Raw genomic sequence first — 10682 nt, forward strand, 5'->3', positions numbered from 1 at the left:
CATTCCTTCTTGATTTCTGAATGAATAAACTTATGATTTTTGTATGGGTGCATAGAGTACGTGATGTGTCTGCCAGAGGAATCCCAATCACATCTAGAAATAAGCTTTTCTGCAGACAAAAGGGGACGAGACTGTACGAGCTGAGTGGAATAAAGCTGAATGAGTGAATGGGTTTGCGAATGATCAGCTTTGTTATAATTACTAGCAAAATCCATAGATTCAGACTACCAGACTGGAAATAAACAACAAACAGGAATAACTGATAAGAAAGATCACGTATTATCTTTTTGGTATCTCCAAGAAAATGAAATTTTGACAGAAAAGTTTTTGGCCAGATCGCTACACTAGTGAGGGCCAGTTGTACAGTCCCTGGCTAGCAGCCGCTGGAGTTGAATTCTGGGAGTAGCATGGAAAACACGTTGTACGAACACGTAATAATGCCTAAGCGGAGAATAAACATGAGATAGCAAAACCGGTGATGTGGCAGAGTTGGTGGAGTTAAACAGAGAATCAGTCTTGACACTGGCAGGAATAGTAACAGAATTAGTGATGACAAGATTTTTTGTTAGAATGAGGAAGGATAAGAAATGGGGACACAAATTATGGAAGAGTGTGACAATTTCAAATTTATACAAAAATTTCTTGCTACTATTTTTCGATCTAACGCTTGAGAAGCCGGAGCGTATGAGTGAAATGTGAAACTATTTCCTAACATAAAGCTTTTTGCTTTTAGTGGACCTAATAGGCATTTGATATTGGTACTTCATCAATTATATTCTTTCGTGCTATAAAAATGACCATTTGTGCCAAAACAGACTCGTTTATTTAGTGTTGTTACAATTGCTGCAATATTAGACAAGCCTATTTCATTTCATCTAGTAGATAGTGAGAAAACATACGTAATCAGATCGAAAACTCACACAAGTCTTGGATATCATTTGTATTAACAGCTTTTTCAGTATTAGACAACGACATTCTGATTTTTCATGTAGCAAAATGTTTGACACTTCGATGAGGTAATAGATTCTTTCGCAGAAAGTAAAGCACACCATGTAAAGCTGTAGCAAGATTAGAGAGAAAAAATGCTAGGACCTAAGGACTGAAGAAATATCTACTATCTTGCTTGTCTCTTGTCTTTATGGTCTTATGTATCCTATTTTTAATTTTATGTCACGCAAAACAGCAAGTTATTAGATAATATGCAATAAAGAGTGCAAACTTTCTGAAGAGTTCTTGTTCTCCCACTTGCAAATAATCCCATCCAGTATTAATTGCAATTTTTTTTTTTTTAAAAATAGGGCAGCGTGTCAAAACGGCCAACTGGGAGCAGGAGAGCCACCACAGGACATTTCAATTTCCACTGTCATGAATCTAGTTTGACGGCACCCATAGCAAAATATACACGTTTGAATTCCACAGAGCGAAATAAAGTGATGCGATTGAAGAATGCTATGTAAAGAGGTGTGGCACTGCACTTTGTCACACTTAAGACCAAATAACATGTCTTAAGTTTTCTCAAACACGTATGCTAAATTTATCAAACTGTTCAGAAAGATGTGCGCTACAAAATAAACATTTTTTGAAAAGTCAGTTTTTTAAATTTTTGGCATCCTATCTCAAATTTTTGGGGGGGAGGGGGTTCGAAAATATTGTAGATTCAGAGCAGACACGCAGAGCAGTCTGAATTATAGTGGGGAGATGGGTAGTCTCCAAGTGACCCCTATTTACGTTTAGTGATTCCACTGTTTCCTCTTCGTTTACTGCTCTCACGTCAAATGAATACAAAACGGATTTCTGTGACCGGCTGCTATCACATGACTTAAAATACATTCACATAATTGTGAAGGGCTAAAACATTATTAGTTTCAGATTTTATTTTATTTCCACCTTTCTGACAGTCAAGCATTAATCGCCTTGTAGAACAATGAATTTTTTTGTCGGTTTGCTTAAGAAATTTGGCTTTTATTAATCTTTTCCGCTGAGACAGTCAGTTTATTTGAAACGAAGTGTTTAATTCCATGCTATTAGCTAGTTTCAATAGTTCACTGCATTTCAAATGCGCATTTTCATCTTGTAGCACGTATGGCATTATGCCATAATAAAGAACCAAACATGAGATAATACAGTACTGGTACTCCAAGAAAATTTATATCCAGAAAACTACACTGAAAAGCTTAATTTCGGGTCGAGGCCTACTTCATTGGGAATCTGGACATGCGAATGTGCACTATAAGCCAAATTATGCATCTCAGTATGGTTCATGAAATTCCGGTGCTCTTGGAGTATCCTCTGCTGTTTTGTTTCTTTTAGGACATAATGTAAGATCTTCCAATGTACAAACATACGGGCTTCCTACGTCTTCGTAGCTGCACAAGCAGTTTGACAACCTTTATCTGGCACTTCCTGCCAACTGTTGAAACTAAGCTATTTCTAACAGGTTGCGGGAAAATATTGCAAATGGTGATTTGAAAAGCGTTAAGCCTAGTTTACACCACGACATTGGGTTGCGCCACTCGTTGCATGGAATGAGTTGCACGCAAATGGTTTCATATATGATGTGGACCCGGCGACACCAGTATACAATTCAGTTTTGTAATTTTGTGAGTTCCTAAGTGAAAGTTTTGGCAGCTGCACGTCGCACAAGTTGTGATGGAGTTAAAGCTTGGTGTATGGAATTGCTGCATAAGAAAAAATAAGAAACATGTTTCGATTCGTGAGTGAATGAAGAAAAGATGTCAGCTCGCTTGCTCAGCAACCTTGATGAAACAATTTATAACGGAAGATCCAAGAAGATCTTTTAATTATCTTATAATGTCACCAGAACTGTCCTTGTTTTTTTCTAAATAGAGTTAATTATGTGATAAGGAAAAGATACTGTAATGCATGAAGCACTGTCGCCAGAATTGAAATTATATATCACATTGCGTGCATTACAATCGAGAACACTCGGCATCCTAGAAGATGCAGTGTAACTTGGTGGTGATGTTTTTTCATTAACACCAATAATTATTAATATTAACTAATAATTGTCAACATTAACAGAAATAATTATTTGAAACAGGCCGCATTAAGAAGAGAATGGTATTATTTAAGCACTTGTCATACCGTACAACTAAGTTTTTAATTCCCTCTTCAAAGTATTCGGCCGCCTGCTCCGACAGCCAAGAGTTCACGGCCGCTTTCACTTCATCGCTTCAATGAAGCATTGAAGCGCTGCCCACCAAGATGGTGTTTGAGGTACCAGAAAAGGTGAAAATCGCTAGGAGCAAGGTCGGGGCTGTATTGTGCATGGTCCAAATCTTCCCAGCCAAAAGAATCAAACAAATCCCGAGTCTTTTGAGAGGTGTGAGGCCTAGCGTTATCATGCAGGAGCAAAACTCCTTTTGTCAGCATGCCACGCCTTTTGTTTTGAATTGCTCTGCGGAGCATCTTTAGAGTTGCACAGTAGGAACCTGAGTCGATTGTCGTTCCTCGTGGCATAAAGTCCACTAGCAAAACACCGCGCCGGGCCCAGAACACAGTTGCCATAATCTTGCACTTTGACAGCGTCTGTTTGGCTTTGACCTTGACGGGTGAAGTTGTGTGTCGCCATTCCATCGATTGTCGCTTGCTTTCGGGAGTGATATGGGATACCCATGTTTCATCTCCAGTGACAATTTGACTCAACATGTCATCCCCTTCTTCCTTGTAACGAATCAAAAAGTCCAATGAAGTGGCAAATCTCTTCCCTTTGTGGTCCTCTATGAGCAGTCTGGGTACCCACCGAGAACACAGTTTATTAAAGTTTAGGTTTTCAGACACAATTTTGTACAAAACCTATCTTGAAACTTGTGGAAATTCCAAAGAAAGAGTGGAAATTGTGAATCTTCTGTCCTCACGAATCTTTGTTTCAACTGCAGCCACCAAATCATCAGTGATCACAGAGGGCCGGCCTGCGCGTTCTTCGTCATGGACGTTTTGATGGCCATTTTTAAACACTCTAACCCATTGACACACTTTACCTTCACTCATTGCGTTCAGGCTATAAACTTCTGTTAACTGACAATGAATTTCTGCAGCTGATACGCTTCTCGCGGTCAAAAAACCTATCACTGACCGTATCTCACACGCGGCGGGCAATTCAATAATCGTAAACATTATAAAGTAGCACAGCGATGCGTACACGTCAGCTACAGAGTTGCAACTTGCATCAGTGTGAACGGGAAGGATGCCGGCAAGTGGTGCGGTGGCTTGTTGCGGCGTCCGCGCGAACTACAGGACTATACGCGCGAACGGCCCTTACTTAAAAAACAACCCTCGTATGTTGCTTATTTTTGTAATCAGCATCACTGAAATCCCACAAACGCCTATGCAAAGCATAGGTATCCCAGAAGAAAACATTATTCTCCGTTCCCACTTCATGTTTGTTTGCCCACACTCTAATAACACACGTAACCACAAAACTCGTGCAACTAGTGTTGCCAAAGTTGGAACACGCCAGTAGTCTTTAGTTTCACCGAGTTGGGCAAACGTGCAGTGTGCGTGCACAATGGCTGGTACCGCAGTTGCCTGCAACCTAGTGTCTTCATGTAAACTAGGTTTTACTTTCAAACTAAATTTCCTTTTACGCAAGAAGAACTATGTGCGAGGATGTAAGATGAATTTCTTAAATCACAGAGCATTCTGCATTCGACTCTAATTGAAAAAATCAACACTTTGAGGACGAGACATTTAGAAGAATTTCGAGCCCAGAAGATCAGACATTTATGTCGTTAATAAGCATTTGACTGGCAAATTTATGTGATGTATCTTAAAGTGTAACACAAAAATCAACATTATATGTGAAATCTTAGCTTCTCTTGCAGCTTATTAATCTATAGGTAGTGGAGAGCGGGCATGGTAACTACGACGATAATCACTCGCACTTCTGTCAATTATTACGAATACTTTAACTCTCGCAGCGTATACACAATGCGTACAGCATAGAGCGCATATTACAGAGAACTGATCTGGCAAAGATACAGTTGTTATTGCTGCGGTAGGGTAGCGATGTTTTTGGGGTGTGAGCCAGTTGTTCTATGTCCTACAAATGTTGGAGACCAATATTTTCTTGTCACGACACTATGTGTATTAATTTAAGCCATTAACTTTCCGTATTTGTGAGTTTGCACTACTTAAGAGTTTTGGTGCTATTGGCTGAGTACATCACGTATCCTATACTCCAAATACACTGATGAGATCACGTGACATGAGCTGTGACTGGCTCGATTTCAACGCTTTGGAAAGTAATGTGCAGTACTTGGTGGAAACCATAGCCATTCAAAGGATTGATAACTTTTGCAATTCCGAGGAAAAGTACACTGTCACTTAACATGCTAAAAGTATATTTTCACCTGGGAGAAAACGTATTTTTAGCCGGGAAATCCAGGAAAAATACAGGAATTTTTTTTTCTTGTCCGTGTATACGCCCTGTTCAACCTCCGAAAGGCGTTCCAGCATGTTGAGTGCAAACTCTGTCCCTTTTGGCTTGTCATTTGGCTGAAGTGTCTGTAACAGTTGCACTTTGTAAGCATACAACCATAAGGTCTTGTGGAGGACCTTATGCACAGTTGAACATGGTAGTTGCAACTGTTGGCAGCAGCGCGGATGGACTTCGTAGGTGAACTAGTGAAGGCGTTTAAAATGTGATCGATGTTTTCCTCGTATGTTCTTGGTCTCCCTTAATCCAACACTGTCCCTGTCTCCATAAATCTTTTGTGCCTTGCACGGATTGAATGGTGCAATGGTGGATTTATTGCATACTTTGTTCTGAAGTTCTGTTGAGTCTGAACATCCGATTTTGTCTCGATAAACCAGGACACACATTGTGCCTTCTCTTCAGGAGTTGCCATTTTATAGAGGTTCTGTTCCTTCCATCAACAGAGTATATGAAACACAAAATTTTACTATATATAAAAACTTAAGTAAACAGTGATTACAATAAAAGAAATCAAAATATTTCAAAACTGCTGCTGTAATAAAATTTTGAAGTTGTAAAGGGACTTTATGGACACCCTGTACATTAGTGACCACCCCACAACTGTCCTGTCAGTGTTCCCTACACACTGTAAGAAAACACCTCTTCTGAAAATGAAAGCCTCAAGAATGAAATTTTCATTGCAATCTAAACATGTAAAATTCGTTGAGAGAAGAAATGGAGTTATTCATATTCTTAGTTAAAGAAGCCTACTTTTCTGTAGTGATGTCTGTGGCAGAGCATCCTGTCTGAGACACACAGCCTCACCCTCCGTTCTGCGTGTTGCAGATAGAGCCCATCGACAAGCAAGGTGGCGGCGACCGCTACCGCTGCTACCCCGCATCCTGCCCCACCGACATAAACGCGCTGTGCCCATCCAAGCTCCGCTCCGACGGCGGCTGCAAGAGCGCGTGCCTCGCCTTCAACACAGACCAGTACTGCTGCCGGGGCCGCTTCAGCTCGGCACAAGCCTGCAGGTCCTCCTCGTGGCCAAGGAACTACCCCGCCTTCTTCAAGGGCCTGTGTCCCGACGCTTACAGCTACCCCTACGACGACGACCGGAGCACCTTCACTTGCGAAAAAACAGCCTACAGGATCATCTTTAGTTGAGCCACTGTTAGGAACACGTGATTCACTTTCCTTCAACAACCCAGGCTTTTAACAATCTGCTGCAACACATTTTTGTAATAAATGAATAAACAAATAAAGTAGATATCAGTTCATCCAAACTTCTTATTGCATGATGAACGAGCACTTTCAATGTATGATACATTTCGTGACTCGATTACAGGAATGAACTCTTCATTAAAACTCACATTTCATTTCATTCTAGACGAAACCTACAGCTCCACTTCATTTGGTTGAATTAGGTGTGGGAATTGTATTAGTCACATTGAAATATGTCGTAAACCACAGTGACAATGAAATCAGATGGAGTTGATATTTGGAGAAAAAATCTGATGATTCTCCAAAAGATATTACATGGAAACAGACCATGTAACAAGACTGGAATACATGTTATAATTTCAGAACAGTGTCTCCACAGCAGTGTTGCCACTATTTAAGTTCCAGCCTATGTATTTAGTTCTATCCAGTTGTGAGGATCTGATGTTAGGTTTTCAGCTTCAAGAATCAGATCCCTAGACAAGAAGAACTGGAGCCGGCTTAACATGACAATCTAAGTAAAGTTGAAGGTTTATTGTAATCTTTGTTCTTCTCAAATCTCCATAAAAGACTTTGCTTATTAATTACTTGGACTGCGCATTTTTAATGTGGACAGTAGATGGAAGAAGTAAGGAGGGGGGAAATAACAAGTGGGGGCTCATCCTGGGGTTAATTGACTAATGATAAAGTTTTGTCTTTTGCAGAAATTGGTTTATTTCATTATTTTTGAAATTTATGTACGAATACTTCCCCCATGAACCATGGACCTTGCCGTTGGTGGGGAGGCTTGCATGCCTCAACGATACAGATACTCGTACCGTAGGTGCAACCACGATGGAGGGGTATCTGTTGAGAGGACGGACAAACGTGTGGTTCCTGAAGAGGGGCAGCAGCCTTTTCAGTAGTTGCAGGGGCAACAGTCTGGATGATTGACTGATCTGGCCTTGTAACACTAACCAAATCGGCCTTGCTGTGCTGGTACTGCAAACGGCTGAAAGCAAGGGGAAACTACAGCCGTAATTTTGTCCGAGGGCATGCAGCTTTACTGTATGATTAAATGATGATGGCGTCCTGTTGGGTAAAATATTCCGGAGGTAAAATAGTAACCAATTTGTATCTCCGGGCAGGGACTACTCAAGAGGACGTTGTTATTAGGAGAAAGAAAACTGGTGTTCTACGGATCGGAGCGTGGAATGTCAAATCCCTTAATCGAGCAGGTAGGTTAGAAAATTTAAAAAGGGAAATGGATAGGTTAAAGTTACTAATAATGGGAATTAGTGAAGTACAGTGGCAGGAGGAACAAGACTTTTGGTCAGGTGAATACAGGGTTATAAATACAATGTCAAATAGGGGTAATGCAGGAGTAGGTTTAATAATGAATAAAAAAAAAATAGGAGTGCAGGTAAGCTACTACAAACAGCATAGTGAACACATTATTGTGGCCAAGATAGACACGAAGCCCACACCTACTACAGTAGTACAAGTTTATATGCCAACTAACTCTGCAGATGATGATGAAATTGATGAAATGTTTGATGAGATAAAAGAAATTATTCAGGTAGTGAAGGGAAATGTAAATTTAATAGTCATAGGTGACTGGAATTTGACAGTAGGAAAAGGAAGAGAAGGAAACGCAGTAGGTGAATAAGGATTGGGGCTAAGAAATGCAAGAGGAAGCCACCTGGTAGAATTTTGCACAGAGCTTAACTTAATCATAGCTAACACTTGGTTCAAGAATCATGAAAGAAGGTTGTATACATGGAAGAACCCTGGAGATACTAGAAGGTTTCAGATAGATTATATAATGGTAAGACAGAGATTTAGGAACCAGATTTTAAATTGTTAGACATTTCCAGGGTCAGATGTGGACTCTGACCACAATCTATTTGTTATGAACTGTAGATTAAAACTGAAGAAACTGCAAAAACGTGGGAAATTAAGGAGATGGGATCTGGATAAACTGAAAGAACCAGAGGTTGTACAGAGTTTCAGGGAGAGCATAAGGGAACAATTGACAGGAATGGGGGAAAGAAATACAGTAGAAGGAGAATGGGTAGCTTTGAGGAATGAAGTAGTGAAGGCAGCAGAGGATCCAGTAGGTAAAAAGACTAGGGCTAGTAGAAATCCTTGGATAACAGAAGAGATACTGAATTTAATTGATGAAATGAGAAAATACAAAAACGCAGCAAGTGAAGCAGGCAAAAAGGAATACAAACGTCTCAAAAATGAGATCGACAGGAAGTGCAAAATGGCTAAGCAGGAATGGCTAGAAGACAAATGTAAGGATGTAGAGGCTTATCTCATGAGGGGTAAGATAGATACTGCCTACAGGAAAATTAAAGAGACCTTTGGAGAAAAGAGAACCACTTGCATGAATATCAAGAGCTCACATGGAAACCCAGTTTTAAGCAAAGAAGGGAAAGCAGAAAGGTGGAAGGAGTATGAGTATATAGAGGGTCTATACTGAGGCGATGTTCTTGAGGACAATATTATGGAAATGGAAGAGGAGGTAGATGAAGATGAAATGGGAGATATGATACTGCGTGAAGAGTTTGACAGAGCACTGAAAGACCTAAGTCAAAACAAAGCCCCAGGAGTAGACAACATTCCATTAGAACTACTTGGGAGAGCCAGTCCTGACAAAACTCTACCATCTGGTGAGCAAGATGTATGAGACGGACGAAAAATACCCTCAGACTTCAAGAAGAATATAATAATTCCAATCCCAAAGAAAACAGGTGTTGACAGATGTGAAAATTACTGAACTAGCAGTTTAATAAGTCACAGCTGCAAAATACTAACGCGAATTCTTTACAGATGAATGGAAAAACTGGTAGAAGCCGACCTCGGGGAAGATCAGTTTGGATTCTGTAGAAATGTTGGAACATGTGAGGCAATACTGACCCTACGACTTGTCTTAGAAAATAGAATAAGGAAAGGCAAACCTACGTTTCTAGCATTTGTAGACTTAGAGAAAGCTTTTGACAACATTGACTGGAATACTCTGTTTCAAATTCTGGAGGTGGCAGGGGTAAAATACAGGGAGCAAAAGGCTATTTACAATTTGTACAGAAACCAGATGGCAGTTACAAGAGTAGAGGGACATGAAAGGGAAGCAGTGGTTGGGAAGGGAGTGAGACAGGGTTGTAGCCTCTCCCCGATGCTATTCAATCTGTATATTGAGCAAGCAGTAAAGGAAACAAAAGAAAAGTTCGGAGTAGGTATTAAAATCCATGGAGAAGAAATAAAAATTTGAGGTTCGCTGATGACGTTGTAATTCTGTCAGAGACAGCAAAGGCCTTTGAAGAGCAGTTGAATGGAATGGATAGTGTCTTGAAAGGAGGATATAAGATGATCATCAACAAAAGCAAAACGAGGTTAAAGGAATGTAGTCGAATTAAGTTGGGTGGTGCTGAGGGAATTAGATTAGGAAATGAGACACTTAAAGTAGTGAATGAGTTTTGCTGTTTGGGGAGCAAAATAACTGATGATGGTCGAAGTAGAGAGGATATAAAATGTAGACTGGCAATGGCAAGGAAAGTGTTTCTGAAGAAGAGAAATTAGTTAACATCGAGTATTGATTTAAGTGTCAGGAAGTCGTTTCTGAAAGTATTTGTATGGAGTGTAGCCATGTATGGAAGTGAAACATGGACGATAAATAGTTTAGACAAGAAGAGAATAAAAGCTTTCGAAATGTGGTGCTACAGAAGAGTGCTGAAGATTAGATGGGTAGATCACATAACTAATGAGGAGGTACTGAATAGGATTGGGGAGAAGAGAAGTTTGTGGCACAACTTGACAAAAAGAAGGGACCGGCTAGTAGGACATGTTCTGAGGCATCAAGGGATCACAAATTTACTATTGGAGGACAGCGTGGAGGGTAAAAATTGTAGAAGCAAACCAAGAGATGAATACACTAAACAGATTCAGAAGGATGTAGGCTGCAGTACCTACTGGGAGATGAAGAAGCTTGCACAGGATAGAGTAGCATGGAGAGCTGCATCAAACCAGTCTCAGGACTGAA

General features: G+C 40.3%; 1 protein-coding gene across 4 annotated transcripts in view; it reads left to right on the plus strand.

Annotated features, from left to right (window-relative positions):
• Positions 1 to 6717, plus strand: part of LOC124798350 (pathogenesis-related protein 5-like) — a 51617-nt gene extending 44900 nt beyond the window's left edge. For all 4 annotated transcript variants that reach the window (XM_047261708.1, XM_047261712.1, XM_047261710.1 and 1 more), the window contains one exon: positions 6284 to 6717. In XM_047261708.1, coding sequence (XP_047117664.1) covers positions 6284 to 6604 — 321 coding nt within the window. In that variant the 3' untranslated portion in view covers positions 6605 to 6717. The remainder of the gene's footprint in view (positions 1 to 6283) is intronic.
• The last annotated feature ends 3965 nt before the right edge of the window (positions 6718 to 10682 follow it).

This window comes from Schistocerca piceifrons, chromosome 5 (assembly GCF_021461385.2).
Source record: "Schistocerca piceifrons isolate TAMUIC-IGC-003096 chromosome 5, iqSchPice1.1, whole genome shotgun sequence".
NCBI lineage: Eukaryota > Metazoa > Arthropoda > Insecta > Orthoptera > Acrididae > Schistocerca > Schistocerca piceifrons.